General features: G+C 41.9%; 1 protein-coding gene across 1 annotated transcript in view; it reads right to left on the bottom strand.

Moving 5' to 3' along the window:
- The window catches only part of SEMA3E (semaphorin 3E), a 229,448-nt gene that overhangs the window by 91,785 nt on the left and 112,560 nt on the right, over positions 1-25,103 (bottom strand). The window contains exons 2-4 of the mRNA XM_054017241.1: positions 18,260-18,420; positions 13,841-13,900; positions 8,172-8,291 (exon numbers count right to left, since the gene is read on the bottom strand). Coding sequence (XP_053873216.1) covers positions 8,172-8,291; positions 13,841-13,900; positions 18,260-18,420 — 341 coding nt within the window. The remainder of the gene's footprint in view (positions 1-8,171; positions 8,292-13,840; positions 13,901-18,259; positions 18,421-25,103) is intronic.

Raw genomic sequence — 25,103 nt, 5'->3', positions numbered from 1 at the left:
GTGACTTATTAACTCTGTCTGGGTTGTCATTTATTGCAAGTCACATCTCCTTTTCTTTTTCAGCTGTTGAGAGTGGCACAGTACAACATGGTATTGTTTATGAGGGCAATTAATAAAAGGCTTTAATTCAATTCCCCAGGAGCAAAGTTGGTTGGGTGCTAATTATAATATCCATCCCACAGGGGATAGCCTCTGCACCTCAGTGGGGGAAATTAATGTGGGGGTCTACACAGAATAAATAATAATAACCACTGATCCTAACTGTCTATTATAAAAGAAATTCTGAATCTTTTAGTAAATGAAACTTCCATGGATCTTTGAAAAATGACTGACTAACATTCTCTGTAATTGTTGAGTGCAAAGGTTTCAGCTAAATGTTACATTCCAAAGCGTATCCAACTGCCTTGTTGTTCTTGGACACTTCAGTTGCTTGTAATCATGGTGTTAAATTCTTTTATAGCTCAGAAATTCCTGTTGAATGTTCGTGTACGTTTTGCCCTCAGAGAATATGCAAATATTCACAAATAAAAGGACAGTTCAAATCCCTACATGTAGCTTAAGGTTTATGCAAAGTTTCGTTGAGAAGTTTGGGGAGTTGAGAAGTTTGGGAAGTCCAGTTGACTCTACGGCTCCGTCTCTCGTGGTGATGTGACGGGTAGTTTATGGTGTGTGTGTGTGTGTGTGTAGGACACAACAGTAGGAAATAAGCAGAAGGAATAGATGAATTTTTTTAAGAAACAAAGATCCTGGTTTCATACAAATGTCCCTAGTAATAACAACAAGAGAAGAAAAATACTGCGAACACAGTTCATTCACTTGGCTTAATGGTGAGCCTGGGTCTGAGCCATCTGAAGGGTAAAAGAAGTCACCATGCTTCCCTGCTATTTACATTGCCAGACCCTATGCAATGGGGAGAGCAGTTGCCAGTGGGCTGGTACTCTTTCTCCCACACAGGTAAGCAGAGTTGGGGGATTGGAGGAGGAAAGAAAGCTATTCCAGGCTGGTGCATTCCCAAAGAGGAAAGCAATATGCTGGGTCCAAATTGTGACTTTTGAGCCACAATTTGGTCCCCACACTGCTCCTTGGGCAGTGCAGCTACTCCTTACTCGAGCTGGACAGTAAGATAACAATCTAGCCTATTCAATAATGTATTATTTCTACCACACCACAGGTATGGCACTCAACACCTTTTGAGACTGAGGGCCACTGAGCTACGCAGATTTACACTAGCTGGATCAGAATGTGGCCATGCATCCTTGGGACTTTATTCTGCCTCACTTGAGTTCATTGGGAAAATTCCCATGCCTTCAACCGGTGTAACTTTAGGACCAAAATTTGGCATATCACAGCAAGGGACAACAATAAACAAAGGAAGGAGAAGGAGAGATGGACAAATAAGGTGACAACAGTGCATCAGTGAAGGATCATGAGCTGTGCTTATTGTCATGAATACCTCTTTTCTTATTTTCTTGTTTATTTTGTTTTCTGTTTTTATCAGCTGATTGTTTATTTTTTCCTAAACAGGGCTCCCAGGAGATGGTCACTGATTTTTTGCATCTGTAGCAGGAAGTGCGAAGCAGGAGGGGCTGTGAAAGGTTTGCAAGAGAAGCAGTGAGGAAATGAGAGGTATACAGAATGGTTTTAGAAACAACACAATTTTCCTCTTTCTAATGAAGTTCCTTGTTCAGTGTTAGAAGACAGTGACTCTCTGTGATTCACATGACTGTAACTTAGAGACTTAACTTCTTAGGTGCTCAGAACCCTGACTGTCATTGTCTTCAGGGCAGGAATGGGTCCTTGAAAATAGTTCCTTGTTGTGTGGTTCTAGTCAGAACATTGACTATGTCAAAGTAATGCCTCCTTTCTCAACGCAGGCCTGATTCCACAAAATCTCATGCAGATGAGTAGTCCCATTAACTTCTGGGAGTAAACTTTATAGAACTTGGCTCTAGGTCTGCTGTTTGTGTTTATGTGAGCCAGTTGCTTAATTCAAAGATTAAACAAAAATACCCATCAATTTTGCTACTGTTCCCACCATGGAGTCAATGTGTGTGGAATTCTCATGGCCTCAGTCATCATGAACAAAACTGTCAGCTGAATTTTGACTGAAAAATCTTAATCATTGGTGCTGATGTAAGACGCAAAAAGCAAAAAGAAAACAGCTGGATGTTGCAGCTCCTAAATTGAGACTGTAATGTAAGGAGTTAGAAAAAAAATCATCTTTTTCTGCCTGGTAAACTGAGAAAATGTGACATTGAGTAGCTGAGAGAGAATAAATATGGATGTTATTTTTGTAGTCACATTCCTAACTAGAACCAAACTTTCAAAACAAGAGTAATATATGTAATGTGAATAATGTTTCTTACACTAATGTAAATATCCTGCCCCAAATTTTGTTTCAAATAATTAAAAAGGCTAATTTCAATTTTGTAGTGTAACCCACGTGCCTACTAGAGAGATATCTCTTTCAGAGATCTACAGTAGAACCTAAGAGTTACAAACTGACCAGTCTACAACACACTTCATTTGGAACCAGAAGTACAAAATCAGAAAGCAACAGAAACAAAACCAAACAAGGGCAAATACAATACAGTACTGTGTTAAATGTAAACTACTAAAAAAATGAGGTGAAAGCAGCAATTTTCTTCTGCATAGTAAAGTTTGAAAACTGTAGTAAGACAATGTTACGTTGTAAACTTTTGAAGGAACCACGTTTTGTTCAGAGTTACGAACAACCTTCATTTCTGAGGTGTTTGTAACGCTGAGGTTCTACTGTATAGAGAAACAGAGGGGGAGGGAGGAAAGAGGAGTGAGTTGTGTCTGATTCATTGTTGCTAGATGCACAATTAGCACTCCACACCCAGAAATTTCTCAAATTGGGTGTGGTAGTTTTGGGTATGCTCAGTAGGTTCCCTGTAGCTGAACTTCATGAGGGCAGCTAGTCAGGACAGCTGTTTTACAAAAGGCCATGTGGTTGTGTGAGTTGGGAGAAGCTGAGCCCAGAAGCAGAAAGCAGGCTGTTTCCCCCTAACTCTGAAGCATTTTGCAACAGGACTTTTTAAATCTATATACTTAACAGAGCGGTGGTTATTTAATTAGTTAGCTGACTGAGTGATTTCAGCACAGGGGGAGGAAGAGTCTGCATGGATTCCAGCTGAAGATTTCTACAAGCAGGTGAAGGGAAGATGGTGTTGCAACGCTTTTGACTCAGCAGATTGATCACCAACATCTATTGAAGGCTGCAAATGAGACTCAACCTTAGCTTTTGAAACTCTTGAGTTTCTTCTCACTAAGTTTCTGTGGAGACTGACCTGTTTAGATTTAATTTATTTTCTTTCTTTCTTTGTTTATAACTGTGAAGATAATGTATGTGGATTATAAAGTAATGATGTTATGTTATGTTACAGACAGTTGTTATTTATCATAAGATTTTATAAAACTGGAATTTAAGAATTAAGTTCATTCCTTTTGTTCTTTTTGGACTTGATTGTGGGGAGGCTGACCCTGTGCAATCCTTGCTGAAAATCCTCATTGACTGAATTCTGGGCAGGGCCATCCGTAGGCATACGCAGAATACGGGGCTGCGTAGGGCACCTTGAAATTTGGGGCACCACCGGGCTGCAGGGCCTGTTCAGCTGCACTCTGACTCTGCTGTCCCTACCTGTAGGCAGGCTGGTGGGGGTTGTGTGCAGTTTGCACCCGGCGTCTTCCTTGCTGCACATGTGCAGAGTGAATCGGGACAACCAATCTGCAGCATGGGTGGGAAATTTTTAAAAAAAGGGGGGAAGTGGAAGAAGCCCCCTGGCCCCTCCCCGTCTGCTCACTCCCTTCAGCCCACCCAGTGGCCGGAGGGCTTCTCTCCGTCCCCTGTGAGATCAACAAGATAGGAGCTGGTGTGGGGCTGTGGGTGTTGGAGAGCGGAATCTCAGCTCAAAGCTGGGTGTATGGGGGGGGGTCCCTGGCCAGAGCTTCCATCAACCCCACCCCATGTGTGCAGGCAGGCAGTGGAGGGAAGCCCTGAGCTGCGTCAGAAGCCGCACCGGGCGGGTGGGCGGTAGAGGGAAACCCCAAGTCCCGGCAGAAGCTGCGCCAAGTGGGCAGCAGAGGGAAGGGCGGCACGGGCGGGGGGCAGGTTCTGGGGGTCCGTGGGCAGGGGTGGAGGCTGGGCCCCCTCGACACACTGGTATCAGCGGCACCAGCTGGGGACCACCTTCAATGGAGCCCCCACGTCCCCCTCCCTCGATATCCCCCCTTGGGTAACTTGCGTAGGGCCCCAGAAATCCTAAGGACAGCCCTGATTCTGGGTCTCCATGTGCTTTTATACGGGAGCTGTTCTTCGGCACTAGGAGAAAGGCGGTGAAGTAAACTCTAGCCCACCAACAGTTACACTAGGAAACAGCAGTGCTGTATCAGTTTCTTTGAGTCCAACCCCAGAAAACATTCAATAATGCTTTTTATTTTTTGCTTAGAATTATGGTTACAATCTTTAAATATACACACTGATGGATTGTTTATAGTAGAGCTTGAATCATTTTGGCAAACAGTCTGAAGTGTTTGGACAGCATTTGGAAATGAAAAGAAAAGCACTTGTAACTTCATTTCTAAGCCTTTTCTCCCCTATGGGTGAAAGGATGTTAATAGCTAAGCTTGCTCTCTATGGTTCAATGTATATGTAATAAAGATGCTAAATTAAATCTGCCCATTTCAAGTGTGGTGCGGGCTTCCCTTACTGATACTCAGTTCCAAACCCCCACTGCTTGCCTTGGGATTGAGACCCCTATAACAGCCTTTAGGAAGGAAAGAATTCCCTCCAACACAAACACTCAACTTGATCAGCAGCAATCACCTTGATCAGCAACAAACAGGTCCCAGTGTCCCCCGGCATCAGTCCCTCAGTCGCCAATAAGGGCCCTGCTTGCCTTTGGGGAGGGGGAAAGGTGGGGCCTGGGTTCAAGGGCCAGACAGCAGAGTGGGGACCAAGCAACTGCCCTACAGGGAGGGGAAGCAGCAGAGCTCCTTGGCAGCCACTTGGTCCCTGCTCTGCTCTCTGCCCCTCTCCCCCCCGCCCTCCCTAGGGCAGTGTGTGCTGGGGCGCCTGGGTGGCATGCGCTGTCAGGGCCGCAAGTGGGAGCCAGCCATAAAACTTCCCTGCAACAAGGAGGAGCCAGAGCCGCTGCCACAGGAGGCTGTGGGAAAGTTTTGGGGCTGGCTCCCACTTGCTGCCCTGATGGTGCGGGCAGCCTGGGTGCCCCTGCACAGGCAGCCCCAAGGAGGGCAGGGGCAGGAGAGCGGCGTGTGACCAAGCGGCTGCCTTGCAGGAAGCAGGAGCAACAGGGCTTCTGGCTCAGCACGGCTGGGGAGGGATGACCCCCAACATCTCAGTGGCCTCCTGCTTGTCAGCTTTGCTCCCTGCTTCGGGCAAGCTCCATGCAGCAGTGAGGAGGAGCTGGATCTGCTGCTGCAGCGAGCGGAGCAGGAACAGGAAGCATGCTCAGCCAGGCAGTAATGGTGTTTCCGGCCTTGGCACTGGCTGACTGCAACACTGCTCCTCTGTAGCCAGGAACTCTGGGGTACATCTGGAGGATGGCTGGGACCCAAGTCAAGCTGGGGATGCGTGCACACAGGAAAACAATAGGGCTTGGACCCTAGGTCTCAGCTTATGATGGGCTTGGACCTTCCAGCCCTGCAGGGTCTTGGGACCCTAGGTCCAAGCCCTAGTTAGCACAATTGGTGTGTGGACAGAAGTGTGTGGGAGGTTACGCCTAGGGTTATATTGCTGTGTAGACATACCCTGAGAGGCTGGCTTTGACTGTTTGCTCATTCCCAGCCATCCCACTAACCAGGGCTCTAGGAGCAGGGCTTGCTTTCACAGCACTGCTGCTGATCTGTGGAGTGGTGGCTCCATGTGAGCTTTATAATGTGGGCCCTTCCCTTTCCGTTCTTCTCAATGGGTGAGGAACGATTAGAACGGTGCAGAACTTTCACGAAGAGTCTTAAAATAAAACTCAACTGGTTTTGTTTCTCATCACAGACCCCAAACTCCTCCCAGCTTTTCTGGAAAGTTTGAGATACGGCTCCTCCTCAGTGATTTACGGATTTACACAAAAACCCCATGGGTTCAAGTTTTCACATGAAAACCTAGATAATAGCCCACCTTAACGGATTACTCTCTTTATAGTTAGTAGGGCAACACCCATTTTTTCATGTCTTCTGTGTATATATATCTTCCAATTGTGTTTTCCACTGCATGCAGCCGATGAAGTGGGTTTTAGCCCACGAACACTTATGCTCAAATAAATTTGTTAGTCTCTAAGGTGCCACCAGGACTCCTCATTCTTTTTAGAGGAACTTGGTGATTTTGACTGAGCTTGCTGGCCAAGAACTTGATTCTGCAATATGCCGAACATCCTCAGCATCCTGTTAAAGACATCGAGGTCCTCAAAGAGCTGTTCAGGTTTAGGGGATTTCAAAAACTGTTCAGTGGTTATTTTAGGTGGGCAATGAATGCAAGATCAGTCCTCATCTGAGTAAATCAAGCCACCCAACTCATTGGGGCCACATGTAGCTGCAGGGAAGTTGCACATAGATACTTAGAACCAGATTCAAAACCCATTGTGCTCTTAATTCAGCCATTAAATACTACATGAAATGGATAGTTAACAGTCCTGGTCCATTCTAAATGTCTATCAGGGATGGTCTAGACAGTATTTGGTCCTGCCATGTGGGCAGGGGACTGGACTCGATGACCTCTCGAGGTCCCTTCCAGTCTAGAATCTATGAATCTATGAATTCCTTAGGCTGATTTTAACTCTGAGCTAAAAACTTGAAATTGCAGGGTTCTAGATTCCTGCAGACTGCAGGAAACCCTTTTTCTTGCATGAGAATGTTGACATTATAGACTTAGGACCAAACTCTGCATCGACTGACGCCCTCTGCAATCCCATTAGCCCTGACTATGCCCTCTCTCACACCAGCGTAAACCATGAGTAGCTCCAATATACCCCTTGAAGATCTGCTGGTGTAAGAGCAATCAGAATCAGTGCTATTGCCTTCAATGTGGTAGCAAAGGCTGGAAGTCAGCAGAGAGTACAGCCATAGCATTCTGTGGAAAGGTGAAATCTTACAAAAGGCATTAAGATGTTTAAGTGCACCAGCTATGTTTGATCAAAACTAAAACACTGAAAAAGAAACAAAAAATTATATCAATCCTGGGATGAGAGCTTGTATCTCCCGGCACATCAAAAGGCATATTATTATTCAGTTTATAAATGCCCGGGAGGGAAAGACTTAGGATGTAAACTTTGATACACCTTTATCTCAAAAAGTGCTATATAATTCATCTAAAACAAATTCCAAGATGACAGTAATGTGCAATTTTATGTGTAATTTTCCAAAATATGTTTTCAGTTAGAATAGCTATTTACATAATTACATAAGGCTGGAAATCACTCAGCAATTCATCACTCATTCGTGACATCAGGATGACACTTTGTCAGTGATGCATTTGGCTGCAATTACTTAATTAAATGGTCATTTTGTAACAGCTTAATAATGGTGATGTCTGGTGACCAAATCCTGCTCACTTTACTCACATGAGCAGTCCCACAGAAATCAATGTGTGCTCCCCCTCTGTGGCCTGCTAGGTCTTATAGTGCCCAGACCAACTTGTATGTCAGGGTCCTATAGAATTTAACAGGGTTCTATAGAAATCAATATGATTCTATAATAACTGCTCTCAAGCCATAGCAGATACAACAGAGAACTTTCTACAGGTTTTTTGAACTATCCTATAGAAAGATCATTGTCTAATTCAATAGGATGGTTTAAAAAAGAAACCCATAGCAAGGTTATTACTCTTATTACATTCTATAGGACGTCTTAGAATTCTGTAGGACTTCTTCCTTTAGGGGTGGCTGCCTATGGAGACATTATTAGGGACCAGTCCTTGCACTTATAAGAGTGCAAGGACTGCAATTGTGAGTGGTCGTTGCATGTGGGGTGGTGTATAGGGAACGTTACTTCTCTTGCACAGACTGCAGTGCGACCTGGGATCCCTCCATTTCAACAGCCTCAATGTTCCACTGTGCTTAAATTTGTGTGCTTATATATAACTACGGGAGGGGGTTGCGACAGCGCAGAACAGTGTCCTGGCTCTAGAATATATCTCTTACCTCTGATGGATGTCCGACTCTGATAAAAGTGCAGAGGGGATCAAAAGCTCCCGTACCACAGGCCAGGAGGTGTGTTCTGTTGTACCGGTGAAGGACACGGATGTAATTTGCACATTCGTCCTATTTTTAAAAGAAGAGGAGAAACTTAGTATTCAGGATAATTTGAAAACAACTCCACTTCCTCTGAGCCATGGGAATCTCTCTGCTTCCCTTGTCTAAGTACTTATGTGGATGGGCTAGGTATACTTAATCCTTCCTATGCTCAGGGGGGATGGATTACAAGACCTTTTGAAGTCCCTTCCAGCCCTGCATTTCTAGGATTCTATAGTTCTTATCATTGCAATACCGGAGCACAAATCACAACCATTCATGAATACCTGTGAGATAGGGTATCCCCTTCTTACAGACAGAGAAACAAGGAGATTAAGTGATTTGCCCAATGTTATACGATAAATCTGCAGTCTCCATGGAATAGAATCCAGCTCTGCTCATTCCCAGGGTCCTAACTACAAGCCCATCCTTCCTTCCTCTAATATATGTGGTCCAAATCTACACTTATTTACATCTGTGTAATTTCAGTCATTTTATTGACTTTGCTGGAGTTACACTGTATTTATATTGCTGTAGCAGAGACCAGAATCAGGCTCAGGATAAATGGTAGATGGGCCGGGGGAAATGGCAGATCCAGCAAATTAGAAAAATAAACTTTGCTATATGTACTTCTAAGTAAACCTATTAAACCGCATTTGTTATGTTCTTGTGAAAGGGTGTTTAGAGAACACACACACACACACACACACACTATATATATGTCTGTCTTCAGAGAAGGTTATCTTTAACATGTCCATTAGATCAATTATAGATCTGTAGATGTTTTACTCATTGACACTCTACTGAGTTAAGGAGCTGGAGTCACTATTACAGAATATGTTTCTTACCTCTGACTGATGTCCGACTGATAAAAATGCAGAGGGGAACTAAACGCCCTCTATCACAGGGCAGCTGAGTCCACAGTTGCCAACTTTCACACAGCAAATAAGCACCCTGACTTTCACAATACGCCAAAAATCAAGCTATTCCCTTTTCAAAACAAGGCAAAAACAAGCCAATCCCTGAGAACCACAACACTCTCTGTGACTACATCCCCCGGCGTACAGTCTGGGACTGTGGAGGGCCCGCTGTTCCACCCTGACTCTCCCCACCCCCTCTTGCCCCCGCTTGCTGGGAGCCGATCAAAAAAAGAAGCAACAAGCTACAATAAGCAACAAGCTACCAGCCAAAAACTAGCCAACAAGCAACTCACAAGCCAATTAAGCCAAAACCAAGCCCCATTTCTATATTTGCATGTCTGCAGTCGACACACAGGATTTAAAGTAATAGAGTTTTATTTTGGCTTGGGCCAAATCAGTAAAGCATAGCCCAAGTTTAAGGTTGTGCACATGCTGTCAAGAACAAGGTTTCCCAATTCAATTGTCCTATTTAGTCTCTTAGAAGGTTTCTGCAATGGTGTTTATGACTACAATACTTAATGTTTTACTGCTACAAGATGAACTGATAACCTTTTAAGAGCTTGTAAGAGGGTCTTTAGTGTTACAGTGTAAGAGGTGGTGAAGAAAAGTGTAGAATACCTAAATACTAAGATGGTTATTAAAACTTTTTACACATCTTATCATGTATAATATACTTCGTTCAGAGCAAAGTGGAAAAGGTGGCAGCAAAGACAAAAAGCAGAGGCAGTAAAAGGTAAGGGGTCTAAGAATTTATTTTTAAGGACATTTTATAAAAGGGTTTATCTTGCAGAAAGTGGTATTAGAAAACAAAAAAAGATGGCAAAGAAGGAGGACATAGGGAAGGTCTAAAATAAGCAATAGAGTAATGTGGTCACTTGAACCAGTTATGAAAACAATGAGAATAAAACGTAGAAAGTGTCTGGCATCTGTTCTGTCCCAGTTGAGGCTCTTGGACCACACCATCAATTGATAATAGAGCATCTTCAGCTGTTGAAGACTGAATAGACCAGGGGTCGGCAACGTTTGGCACGCGGCTCGCCAGGGTAAGCATCCTGGCGGGCCGGGCCAGTTTTATTTATCTGCTGACCCGGCAGGTTCGTCCGATCGCGGCCCCCACTGGCTGCGGTTCCCCGTCCTGGGCCAATGGGGGAGGCGAGAAGCTGCGGCCAGCACATCGCTCGCTCGCGCCACTTCCCGCCGCCCCCATTGGCCCGGGATGGTGAACCGCGGCCAGTGGGGGCCGCGATCGGCCGAACCTGCAGCGTCAGCAGGTAAATAAAACTGGCCCGGCCCGCCAGGGTGCTTACCCTGGCGAGCCGCGTGCCAAACGTTGCCGACCCCTGGACTAGACCAATATTTTAGAGTTCCCTGTAATTACTAGCATTATATATCCTCATGATCCAACGCTCAATCTGATCTCCAGTTAGGATCAGGAATGATTTTTTGTGTTGTTAGTGTTCTATGAGACAGTATTGCTAAATCTAACATCGTGACTCTCATGGTAGTTGATGTGTTTCTTAGGGTATGTCTACACTGCTCCGGGAGTGTGCTTCCCAGACCAGATAGACAGATACTCAAGCTAGCATGCTAAAAATAGGAATAAGGACATTGTGGCACAGACAGAGTGGCCTGGGCTAACCACCTGAGTATGAACCCAAGAGGTAGGGTGGACTTGTACTCATGTGGCTAGCCCACACTGCTGCCCCTCCCAAATTGTACACTTAGCTCTTTTTAGCATGCTAGCTCTTGTCTGTCTATCTGGGCTGGGAGGCATGCTTCAAGCTCAATGTAGTCAGACCCTTAAAGTTCTAGCTCCTTGAGTCATGTGATTAGGTTAGAATCTTAAGCTTTCATTTAAAAAAAATGTACATTTCTAGCCCTCATGGTTGCAGAGAAGAGCTGGAAAACAGAAACACTAAAGACTCAAACACCACAATCAAATAAAAAGACCCATAACTTACATAAAAAAAAATCTTATGGAGTTTGAAGTCAATCCCATGATTTTGGAGGGGCCTGACTCATGATTTTTGACAGTTTGGGGTTGGCAATACTGATGATAGAGCATTTCATAATCAATCACGGATTCCTGTGAGAAAAAACATTGCAGTGTTCCATGGTAATTGCCTCGGGGATTGTAGTAACATTATTATAAACGTCAGGGGGGTTGAGCTATTATAGAAGAAGAACAATGTATATTTTTATAAGAGAATGAATATTTAACTTCCCTAGAAACCTGTAAGACTGCTGCTGGGGACAAAACATCATAAACTATAATCTGTAAAGCACTGTGAGCACAGGGAAATGGGGCTTTGATTGTGATACTGACCTCTCCTGAGAGGGAGTAATAGATAAACCTCAAGTGCTTCAAGAATCATACTAAGTTAGATAAATTCCAAAAGTTTGGGTAATATTGAGAACATCTGGATTCTGTCCAGTCAGGTTGGAAATCTGAAGACAGTGGGTCTTATCCTATGATTTCATGGTACTTCCTGCTTCTTATTGGGATGAAATCACCACAAGGAAGATTCTTCTCATGTTTTTCCCCTTTCCCTTCTGCTTCCAGACTGATTTTGAAAGCACAAAAACATGAGCATGAGAACATCCACACTGGGTCATACCATCCTGACCAATATCCCATCCTCTGACAGTGGCCAATGCCAAGTACCCCAGAGGGAATGAATAGAACAGGTCATCATCAAGTGATCCATCCCCTGTCGCCCATTCCCAGCTTCTGGCAAACAGAGGCTAGGAGCACCATCCCTGCCCATCCTGGCTAATAGCCTTTGATGGACCTATCTTCCATGAATTTATCTAGTTCTTTTTTTAACCATGTTATAGTCTTGGTCTTCACAACATCCTCTGGCAAGGATTTCCACAGGTAGACTGTGTGTTATGTGAAAAAATACTTCCTTTTGTTTGTTTTAAACCTGCTGCCTATTAATTTCTTTTGGTGACCCCTAGTTCTTGTGTTATGAGAAGGAGTAAATAACACCTCCTTATTTACTTTCTCCACACCAGTCATAATTTTATAGACCTCTATCATATCCCCCCTTAGTTGTCTTTTTTCCAAGCTGAAAAGTCCCAGTCTTATTAATCTCTCCTGATATATATATATATCATATATGTATACACACATAGGACTGGAGGAGGTATCCTGGGTCATTGAGTCCAGTCTCCTGCTATTGCAGGTAACTCAGTGAAATGAGGGCTGAAAAAAGTCTATTGAACATTTAAGAAACTTCAGCAAGGTTCACTTCAGCTTCAGGTGTGTAAGGAGTGAGATAGCTTGGTTGTTCATTTCTTAAAACTGGTGCTTCCATGCCCTCAAGGCAGATGAGAAGTATGTTTTTCATGCTAGTGTTGACCATTGATGTTTACAGCTTCCTAGGCGTCACTGACAATATTTTTTGTGGCTGTGTTTGCGCTTGACTGTTTGCTGTATTTTCACACATTTTCACTCTGGCCTTTTGAAATCCTCTCGTCCAGTGTTAGCTAGTTCAGTGGCAAGTACATTCATTAGGTGCTGACAATGAACTTGATGCTGTACAAAATAAATATCATTTGTGCCTCAAAGAATTTTCAGTCTATGGTGTCAAATGGGAACTCTGTACGGGTGTGAGTCCCGGCATCCTTGCACTGATCCCTATTAAAGTCCCATAGGCCTGTGTGTGGGGATAGCAGACCACGGGGTGGATGTAACTTACAGTGCATTTTATATATTACTATTAATTTAACTTGCTTCTTGTGGGTACGCTGTAAGAAGTAGTCTAGTCTTTCGGAGAGATTAGAATCAAAAGAGGCTGCAGCTTGGTGTACCAGGGTAGGATGATATTCTATGCACATGGCAATACAGACAAAGGCCGGGAGATAGGCATGTAAGAAGAAAAATCAATAGGGTGTCTAGACTGGCATTATTGGCAAACAACAGTGGGTGAAGAGGGAAGATGTGATAGGAGACAAGGCCATTATTCAAGCCAGTGCAGAACTTGAAGGGGAGGCTAGAGATGATATGTTCAGAATGACAGATGAGATAAGGGAGATCATTTTAGCAGTCACATTGTGGAGGGGATGGTGATGGCTAAGTTAGTATCATAGAGGCCTAAAATTAAGAGGTTGTAGTACTCAAAATAGATGTTAATATGGAACTGGATGAGAGTTTCAGGATGTAGGACAGAAAGTAAGGAATGGATTGTTGTGGTGGGAAAAATGGCAAGATTTGGTTGAAATGGATCTGTGAGGATAAGAAAGTTCTGATTTCCTTAATCTTCCTGAGTAAATGAGATCTTGCATGAGAAAAAGAAGAAACAGAACTATCAACATCCGTTAGCAAATGGCTTTCACTCGGATGCCAATCCTATCACATCTCATGAACTAAGCGGTGCCGGGCCTGTCCATTACTAGGTGTGAAACCTCCAAAGAAAACCCATGTGTGGTAGTAGGAGCCAGTGTGTTCATTGCTCAGTTATTGCTTGGTCTTGAAAGCAGTTAAACCAGTGACTTAATGTGCTAACAATAGTCATGCTGTAGATCCACACTGCAACGTTCAGAATTGGATCTGGATTTTGAACACTCAAAAATTAAAGGATGCTTTGATCCAAGTTTCTGGTTCAACCCCATCTCTAATTAAAAGGTAATTGATTTGCAATTAATGATACTTACAGCATCTCTTCCTTTAATTGTGCATTCTTCTGCCTGCCGGGGTGTACTGGGCCAATGTATCTGAAATAACACAAGATCATTCATGTGGGGATATAAATGTGTATAATTCACAGCCAATCCAGCTTTTCCTCTTGGGATCGGGTTAAAAGATTCACCACTTTCAATGTACAGTTTTCATTGCAACAATCTATATAGTAATGTTTTATAATGTTTTGTAATATTCCAGTTTTCAGAACAGTTATTAAGCTAAATATTCAAATTTTTACCACAAGGTTTCTGACTATACAAGTTAACTATACAAGTCTATAAGGAGGCATTTAATTTCTCCTGCATTATAGCTGGCGGTCTTCTCCATCAGATAGTGGAGGAAACTCAATATTGGTTCTCTAAACTGAAGGGAAATCCATGCACCAAAGCATTTTGTACTAATTCAGTACAACTGTGCCCACTTAATATCCAAAGACTTTAAACACTTTCCCATTGAACACCCATTTGAAAATCACTTGTTTCCTGCTCTAAACATCACTTAGGATAGAATTCAGCTCCCACTGAAGTAAATGAGAATTTAGCTATTAACCTCACTGAAGGCAGGATCAGCTGCTTAGTGTCAATTATTGCAAGCAAGGCCAAATGTCACAAGTGGCTTTTCAGTTAACCTATGCTATAGAATTTTGTTTCATTCCACTTTGTATGGATGAAAAATATGTGAAACAATGACCTTGGTGGACTAGCCTGATGATTTCACTTCTTAGCACTTTAAGAACTGAAAACAAAAATGTCTCCACTTTGGATGATACCATTTTCAGCTCAACAAAAATAAGATTTCTGTTTGGAAATTCCAAGATAAATAGTGGGAAGTGACTGCTGACATTAAGGTTTGTCCGTATCCCACTATAGGAAAAGGCTACTTTAAAAATATACTTTTCAAAGGAATAAGCATGTGGAATGGTAAGATTGCACTGATAGCTGGGCTAAACTCTCACCTGGTTTAACTCCACATAAAGCAACCACTCTGAGCAAATTCAGGCAGAGGAAATGTTTTAATCAGAGCTGGAACCATGCTTAGTGTCTCTGAACAACACCCTCACTTCTTCCAAAGTTTAGGTCAGTTTGGAGAAGTGTTATGAGCTACAGATTCATGCAGTTTAAGGTCAGAAGATCGCATAGTTTGATCTCCTGTATATCACAAGCCAATTAAGTTTCATCCAATTACCTCTGTATTGAACCCAATAACTGGTGTTTGACTAAAACATACTGTCCAGAAAGGCAACCAGTCTTCAAACCTTGATTTGAAGACTTCAAGAGATGGAGACTCCACCACAATGATACGAATAATACATAACACCACACAAGCCTCCTCTCCTAAGATTTGCTAGATAATGATAGGTCTTGTGGGCTTTGTCTCAGGCCCCAAATGTGTGCAGAGCCAGATGCAAAAAGTGGTATCAAGGGGAATAAGAAATCCCAGGACAGTGAGGGTCATACGAGGGAGGCCTCACAAGGTATACAGAAGTATCTGAACATTTGTATGGTTTTGTGAACTAGTCCTGTGAACCTATTGACATGCACCTTCCACTTCTCAGATCACTGTTTCTCTTCCCCCCTCCAATCACTCCCCACCCTCCACAGAATACCACAGCTTTCTCCAGACAAGGTCCAGAACACTACACAGTATCACCACTGGAAGCTGTAGTGTTCAGAATTATTTCTGTAGAATACACTAACAATTTTAACAATTTTATAAGTTATAAAACTGCTGTGTGTGATCTGTAGGTAAAACTCACTCCTGAAACCAGGGCCTCATTATGCTAGGTCTTATACATACCCATAAGAAGAGAAACACCTTATCCAGTGAGTTTCCAATCCAAATAGGTAAGACAGTCACAGGTAAGAGAAAGGAAGTATCATTATCCCCATTGTATAGATGGGGAACTGAGGTACAGAGAGATTAAATGACTTGCCTAAGGTCACATGGGAAGTCTACAGCCTGCTGGGGTTGAATCAAGGTCTCCTAATCCAATGCTTTAGCCACAAGACTGCTTCTTGACAGCTTGTTGTTGATTTTAATTGTACTGATTCTTAAAATGATGTAAAAGGTGCCCAGGACAATATATGAAGATATTTTTAATGTTGTTAGAAAGAGAAATACATTCATACTTAGTCACCTACAGGTACAAATGTTCTCTACATTCTAAATTTGGTGGTGTTAGGGAATCAAACTCTGGGGAACAGAATAGATGTCTTTAAAATGTAGACTCCACAGAGTGCACACCTCAAATTCTCCACCAATTAAGTTATTTTAGATTTGCTGGATTATTTTGGCAGTCAATAAACACAAAAATCATTTTACATCTACCCAGTATTTTATTGCTTTTCTCAGAGGAGCTCCTAATGGACTCATCATAGCTGAATATTCTAAGGAATTCTTGGCTTGTTTTCTGACAGAGGGGATACATCTTTGATGAAAAGGGTTTTTGTTTTGTTTTGTTTTGTTTTTCTAGATAATCCCCATGTCTCAGATTTAAGGCTAGAGGTAATAAAAACTCTCTTCATATTCCATGTGGAGACATGGGGAACACTGCAACAAAATTTTTCAGCATGTTTTAAGGATACCAAAGACAAAAGGAGATTTATGAAATATGGTCCAGAGTCACCAGCTTTACAACATTTCCCTGCTGCTTCTGGAAACTTGTCTCTGTTACCAGAGATAGGACTGAAATAGATAAATTTGCCTTTCCTCTTTTTTCCCCCTTCTTCACAGTATCAGTTTGGAATGGTAATTATACTCTCTTTGGTTTATAACTGTGTCTTAGATTAATTCAATGAGTGTTTGCAACATGAAAGAAAAGTTCAAATGGCTAATTAATATACCATTAATTACAGCTTGATGAGGTCCTTAGGTAGAAATGCATGAACCGGATCACTCAAACTTCACTCTAAATTTCTAATGTGAAAAAGTCTGATGAAGTGCCTTCCGTCTACATCTTTGCTGATAAAATTGTTGGCCCTAGCAGCAGTCAAAGTCTCTCTACTCTGCCCTCTCGACTTTGGAGTGGATATCTGCAATGCACTCTAGGATAACCAACAGGAAAAGCCAAAGAGCTTATGAAAGTTGATTCTGAGGAGCCGAGCCCAATGAGGTCATGTTTCCAAATATATTCAGTCAGGCTGAACATTTATTCCAATTTCTGATCTTTTGCATATTATTAAAAAAAATGCCACTAATCTGATATTCTCTGTGCGTAGGCCTCCCAACGGAGGGTGGAGTTTCAGTGTAAATGGCTCATCTTTCTTTTAAAGTCACTGGAATGAGAGCCTGAAGAGTGTGTCCAGATGGGACAAGATGGTTAAGATGGTTGGACAGAAGCATAAGATGTTCTATGCTGTCATCTCTTCTTATGCTGATTTATTCTTAATTGAAAGATTGGTTACTTTATAGAAACAGACACTTCTTAAATGTTTTTGTATCCCTGGATACTACTCTCATCACAGGACACGAGCAATTTCTACCAAATGCAAGGGCAGTGAACGCCCATCTTACAGTGGAGTCCCAACATTTAATTTCCTACCTAGCCACATTAATACACTTGTCTCCTGAGTATTTGCGTCAGCTGCTCATTGTCTAAGGGTTGGTACACGGTGGAAATCAGTTAAAGATATTTTTCTAACTGTGTTTTATTTATTTATTTTGAAGTGAATTTGATGCTGCTGAAAAGGGCCAGATTTAAAAATCCTTTATCCACAGAGCAGGCAAGAACAGTGTGTACGGTGGACCTGTCCTTACACTGCTCTGTCAATGTGCTTCCAATCTGAGCCTCAGGGGTCAGAAAGCAGTTCAGTCTCCATCCCCATTCATTGGAGGCCTCTCCACTTAGGCTGCCACGTAGACTATAAGCAATGATTTTGTAACATGCAAACCTCTCCAGTAGAAACCAGCAAGTCTTCTCCCATAAACCATTGAACAGGCTACAAATGATACTAACTTTCAGCCACTGCTCACCTAGATTGGCTTTGACCTGGTGACTTAAAGGGACACAGTCAACTTGAAATCTAGGCCCCTTCCAATCTGTGTACTTCTATGGTTTTTAAAATGCTTTCCCTTCCCGCCATTGCTGTGGGAAAGACTATATGAGGGAAACAGTTCAATCAACTGTAAACAAAATGCTGTCAAATGCACAAAATAAACAAGCTGAAATAGTGTGAGAAATATTTATTTCCACCAATCTTTTGCAGCTCAAGTGATCGTGGGTATTAATTTAGTTAAAAAAAAAAAGAAGAGAAATTTCCCTTTGGTGTCCCTTTAAACGTAAAAACATCAACTATCCCATTTCCAGTCACCTGAGCCATCCAAGTCCCCCAGCACTAGGAAGTTATTCTCATGCAGAATCACATGCCATGCACTATTTTATGTTACCGCACCTCTCTGTAGTTCTCGCTGACTCGGTCCAAGCTGAGAGAATACACAAGATCCCTTCCTCCCACAAACAGTCGCTCTTGATATTCATCCAGCAGCATTGTGTGAAGACCAAGGTATCCAGATGGGCTATGAAAGACTGATGTCCTGTTTAAATCCCAGAGCTCTGAAATACAACCAGTGTGCATGATCAATACCCAACAACTTCATTTCACGATTTCGTTTTCATGTTTTTTCTAGGGAACGAGGTAAAAGGTTTTTGGGACATTAAGATAGTCTTAATCTTACAAATGCCTAGTAAGAGAGAGACACAGAACACCTGGGAACAATTTTCAAAACTGTCCAAATGTCCTGGAGACCTGGAAGTGGATTTGTACATTGTAATCTTTATGCTCAATCTATCATGTGACAGAAAAACAAAATGCTTCCTCTTTAGTGTTTCAGAAAAGGGAAACAACTCTTTAGAACATTAACTGCAAATGAGAAAAGGAGGCTGAATCAATGGAAAGTCATTTGCCAAAAATTCAGACTGTGGTGGATAAATTCTCCCAGTCTTTGCTTCCCCTGCCAAGCTGCATGTCTGTTAAGCCCCCAATGATAAGTAAGTATATTCTCAGTCACTTCAAATAACATTGCTTCCTTTCATCCCTTTCATATGTTTTTTTTCTATTGAAGGCCCAACTCAGCTCCCATTGAATTCAATGGAAATGTTGCCACTGAAATCAATGAGAGTAGCACACATCCTGTACCCTGTATGCCCACATTTTCAAAGGCAATTAGGGATTTGGAGTAGCTGCCACATGGTGAGTTGACCTTTCAGGAGGGCTGAGGCTCACTTGCACCCTGTCCCAGGCTCATCCTCCCTCTCCCCTGCTGAAGGGAATAAGTCCAGGGGTCAGATGATAGAAGCTTGGTGACTCCCGGCACACCTGCATTGCAAAAAACAAAAAAACCCGTGGCCGTGAGTCCCAGAGCCCTGGTCAACTGACTCGAGGCACAAGGGTCTCACGCGATGAGGTTAAAAATAGCAATGTAGACATTCCCACTTGGGCCCGAAACCCAGTGAAGGGAGAGGGTTTCAGATCCCAGGTTCCAGCCCAAGCAGGAACATCTACACTGCTGTGTTTAGCCCCATAGCATGAACCTGAGTCAGTTGACTCAGGCTCTGAGACCCTCTGCTGCAGGTTTTTTGTTTGCCTGTTTTTTTCAGTATCGAATACCCTCGGTACCAGGTCTGCTGGGTTAAAGGACAGCCTGAATTCAGGGAGAAAAGGGAGCAGAGAGGCCCTTCTTAGATCCCAGGCAGATGGCCTAGGGAGTGTAATCCTGCAAGGAGCAGGCCAGAAAGGCTGAAAGCAAAAGGAAGCAGAGAGACTTGTTTTAATGCCCAGAAAGAGCGCCTTGGAAATGACACCTTTAGAGAGCAGCTCAGGCTCCTTCTGGGGACCCAGCATTAGGGAAAGGGACCTGTTTATCAGTGAACATTGTGCTGAATTGGTTTATTTTGAAGAAGTAAAACTCAAGCCTGAAAAAAGGGACTAAAATCCTGATGCTGGACAATTAAGCTACAGCACACTAAAGCCACATTGCTTGTGGGCATACACATGGGGGTTAACACACTTTAACTTATGTGCATTAACTTAACATCTTTAGTTAATTGGTTGTAACTTCCCTGTGTAGAAGAGCCTTTTCATCACTGCTAGTATTATATTAAGATTAGAACTGCGATATTTTGGTGGTGAAATGTCAGAAAAGCTGTGCTGCATTGTACCTGTTCTGCATGGTCAGAAAATTTCTCTCTCCAAATGAAATCTTTCAGAAGCATTTAATATATATATATATGTTTGTATATATATAAGAAACGGGATCAAACCAGAACTGCAAATACAATTTTTGTCTCAAACAACACTTCCTGCTTTTCCTTTTCAACGATAAAAACCCTATATATTCTATTTTTGACTCAGCCTTGGGGTGAGAAAAATGGAATTGTAAAGTTCTGTTTATACACTGGTCAGAAGAAGATCCAGAGATATCTTTGTAACACTCCCCTGGTTTACCTGCACCTTGTCCTGGGAGCAAAATTCTCATAACAGAGACAATATTGCACTTGACAGATACGCCTCTTGGTTAGGTCTGCACAAGAAATCAGAGTGGACTTGTTTTCAAATGTGAGTGCCGAAATAGGATGAGCAATCTACATTTGGGCATTTAAATCGACAGACTTGTATATAAAACTCAGTCATGCCAGGTACATCCTCATCTCCCATTGAGATGTTGAGAGAGTTTAGCATCTTTGAGATCAGGCTGAGGAGGAGGGAAATATATGCACCTCCTATAACACTAATCTGGATGTCTAACTATGAGAGGTTTGTCCTATATAGGCATGCATATTTAAAAATTAGTATCCCTGGGCCAAATTAATTCCTGGTGTAACATTATTGACTTTATTGAACAGTACTAGGAAAATTTGTTCCTGGTGTCTAAATGTGTTTATAGTGAACATCCAGAAGACACGTATGCTCCTCCAGGTCCCATTCTCACTGATTAAAACAGCCCTAAAGCAATAATGGAGAGTGCAAAAGGTGAGTTTGCAGAAACTTTGTGAAACACACTGGGGGAAACTGGTGTGAAGTCAATAGGGACTGTGTGAGTGTAAATGATAGCAAAAATTTCATCCATAACCTTGTATTGTAGATGGACCACAGACTGGTGGCTCAACACTAGGTAATACTTAGCCAATTAGCAGAACCTCCAATTTGGTGGCTGGACCTGCTCTATTTGAGAATTCAATCAGGCTCCTTGTGTTGTATATGCAATAGCTACTACATACCATGTGAGCTAAAGAGGAGCTTCCCCCCTTGATAAGCCAGTATAGATGCCAGAGCTAAAAGGCTTTTTTCCATAACCTACACCTCACATGGATCTATAGAAATTTAAAAGATACCCCATTTAGAGAGGAAGGACTGTTTCAGGAGGCCGTATTGTTTAGTGTTTAGCACAGAGGACTGGAAAGGCCAGTTTGCTTCCATTCCCATCCTTAGGCAAGTCACAACCTCAATGTATCTCAGTTTAACTAGCTGTAAGATTAGTAGAATGCTACTTAGCTATTTCAGGCAGTGTAATTAGCTCCTTGAAATCTTTATCTTATAAATACAAAGCATCATTACTGCAGGGACAGAATTTCTCTGCTTCCTCTGGGCACACAAAGAAATGGTTGTTTCAATATTTACACATTCCTAAATTGACTCTGTCAGTTCACTTACCAATCAAAGGCTTAGAGCAACTATAGGCTCTTAGAATATATTTCATAAAAGAACTACAGTATCTGAAATTGAACAAAACTTCCCAGTTCCGTGCTCACTATTTTCCATGCCCTGTCCAATTCTGCAGGTCTGTCCTCTGCCTTCCAGACACACATTGGCAGATATTCAAGGCAATCTCACTTGCCAAGTTCTTTCTTATAACAAGCACACTTTTTATGAACTGATTCGGATTATTCTCCCTTCTATGTGAGGATAATAAAAAATGATGAGATGTGCTGGGCTTCCAGCAGCTCTCTTCTTTCTTGGACAGGACACTGTTGGCTATTTGCAGAGCCATACCAGGCTGTATTCACTATGGCTAATTTCTGCCCTGTTTTAATGCTCGTTTCCCAAATAGTGTCTATCCTTCCAAACTTCCGAGGATTGTGCTAGAGCAAATATCTCTCCTCCTAGAAGAATGAACTTGGGAACTTTTTGATTATGACATCTCCAGTTTTTAAATTAAAACCTTTTTTTTTCTTTCAGCAAAATATGCTTGGTGTTCTAAATACAGAAAGCTTCTTAAAGGTGGTGATTTTTGAGTGCATAGCCAACAACATGCTGCTGCCTAGACTAATCATTTACCCTGATAAACCCAACTCTCAAAAGCCAACACTTCCCTCCTCCCCACCCCCCCAACCAGTGCAGACCCTCTATATAGGCTTCTGTTGATAACCATAAATACTGATTGTTCCATGTTCCGGTTTCTACTTTGTTAAGGAGGGTGACAAAGCTACACAGGCGCATGGCTTTGTGTAGCATTATATCACAACCACACAAGTCTATCGCTCACCTCTTTTGCCTTCTCAAAAAAATCTTCAGTTCCCTCTTTAAATTTTTGCAGAAATACAATCTTACCTCCCACATTACTTAATTCTGCAGCGCATTCTTCCAGTGAAGATGCTTTCCAGATGTGGGACATTGACAAATGATTCTGACATGCTGAACAAGCAGAGTATGCAAGGTGACCCTCTCAGGCCTGCTTCATAACAAGAGGTAGCACTTAGGGTTGCCATGTGTCTCAAACAATAATGTAATCGATTCTCTAATGTAATCTGTGATGTCCATGTAATGTGAGCAGAAATTGGAATGACATTTTATTTCTTTAACTATCAGTTTAGCTGTGGACTACAAATATTATAGCTAGCCAGCTTTGGCAAGAACCTGGCAAATCACAAAGGAGTGTTAATTAATTCAGATTTTTGCTACCAGTGAATTCCAAAATCTGCTCACTCCTCTTGCCAAAAAGAGATGTATGAAAAGAAGAGAAACCAAGACAGAGAGATATAGAAAGCTCCTGAGAGACTTGTAACACAAATGATTACAGGATAAATCAAAAAGTCCTTCTGGATAAGACTCATTAGACAACCTTCAAATTTGAGGACAACCATCTACTAGTGGTTTTAAGAATAAAGTTCAGCCTGTCCTCAAGCCTATAAAAGTCAGTTTAGTTTCTCTGGACATGCCATTCTTCCTGATTGGATGGTAACAGTAAAACCAGCCTTCATCCTCAACCCATCAGTACTTTAGAGCAAATGATTATACACAGGAACTAGTAATCCATCACCAAAATAAAAATATCATTTTACAAGTGCTTGGATCAGTCTGACAAGGTTGGGACCCTTATCTGGCAATATTCCATATAAAATTGATAACAGGAGGCACAGTTCTTTCTCCCTGGGAAACAAGGAATCTTTGCCACTGAACATGAGCCAGTACACTAGTAATGTCATTCTGCCTCCCTGACCTACCCATAATCTTCAAAGCAATCCTGCTTTTAAACACTGCAGATGACCATTTGAAGCTGCATCTCAATGATATTTATTGGGCTCAGAATAGCTACACTGTTGCCTAAAGAGCATATCAAAGGGGGAAAAGATCCTTCATTTCTTCCCCAACCCCTATGCTTTCACCTTGACCCATTGTACTAAAAAGGCAGAATGAATCACACCAAAAAAAAAGAGATGACTTATGAAGTCGCAGATAGTGGTAATGCTGAAAGTTACCACTCTGTTTTTCCATATACAAAAAGAATCCATATACTTTTTAGTCTGCGATACTTAAATTTTCAGTTAATGTGAAAAATAGAAGTAAAAGTCATTGTGAGAGATTGCAGTGAGGAACTCTGCTATAATATGCAGCCATTTTAACTCATAATATGGCAGCTGGGCCGACTTCTCAGAAATTTGATAGAGCAATAAACAGAAAGCAATATCCTAATAGCTGCAAGAAACATCGTCTTCCGCTACATTCAGTAACTGGGATGATATAAGCTCACTTTCCTAGCATCAAGGATTTAGCTCTTCCAATTTATGAATGCTAATCAGGAATTAATAGTCAGCTAATATGCAAAATGGGGAAGAAATTTCACCTTTCAACTACCTTTTATAAACACGGTGTGTGTGTGTGTGTGAAATCCTGCCCCACTGAAGTCAGTGTGTGTTTTGCCTATGACTTCAATGGAGCTAGGATTTCCCTAGATCTGTTACGACCAATACAGCTAAAGACAGTAACAAACTAAAGGACTTGAGTCAACTGTGGACATTCACTCTTCCTGGTTATCACAGCACTACAACATTCAAATGTCCTAGCAGAAACAGTCACTACATTGGCTGTCACATCAGATACTCGTAAACCTACAGTCCTTGTAGACTAAAAGGAGGCACATGACACAATCTCTTCTTTTTAACAGCAGATGATCCTGGCTAAGAAGCTCCATTTGGAGAATGTATTTGTCCCAGTCAAAGGGGATAGATCATTGATGTCCATGGATGATTCTTCCCATGGAGGAATCAACTTTCTTCTAGACACTTCTTTGGAATTTGTGGATTTGAACATGAAGCCTGCAGTCAGAGTACAGCAAACATCAGAGGGAAAAATAAACCCCACAAACACAACTCTAAATACAGACCTTCCCGTATTTGTCTGTACAAACCACATTTCATAAAAATCTCTGAAATTAAATAAGGTGATTATTGTACTTTTGGATGGTCTAAGTGCCTTATGAAGCACAGAACTTTCTCCTTATCTTTTTACAATATTGGACAAGATTATTACTGGTGGGATCCTATTCATGTAACAGATTGCTGGGTACATTTTGGGTTTTTCCCCCTCTAAATTTGGTTTAGTTGCAAATATTCAATAGAATTCAAACCTTTAAAAACATGAGATGCATTTACATAGTTAAGCTTATTAGATTGTGCTCTGATCTCATTAAGTAGCTGTTTGTGCTTAAAATTAATCTTTCACTTTTTTCTGTCTTCTAAGTATTTAGTTTATGTTTCTTAGTGATTGTAGATCCTATTCAGCAGGTGGCACTGTGACTGATCTATTTTTATGTCTTATGCAATGGAAACATAAAACATTACAAATCTGCCAAGATATATAGTATGGATACTACATCCACCCCTACAGAAACCAAAGCGTATACTCATGTAGAATTCTGGAGTAAAGTTCCCCTTCATAGCTTTCCACAGTGAAGCTGTAGCTCCCATTAAAAATAACAACATAAAACCATTAAACAGGCTGTAAACATAGAGATTTTAAA

Source organism: Malaclemys terrapin, chromosome 1 (assembly GCF_027887155.1).
Source record: "Malaclemys terrapin pileata isolate rMalTer1 chromosome 1, rMalTer1.hap1, whole genome shotgun sequence".
NCBI lineage: Eukaryota > Metazoa > Chordata > Testudines > Emydidae > Malaclemys > Malaclemys terrapin.
The sequence above is the reverse complement of the archived record's forward strand: the minus strand, read 5'-3'. Positions and strand labels throughout refer to the sequence as shown.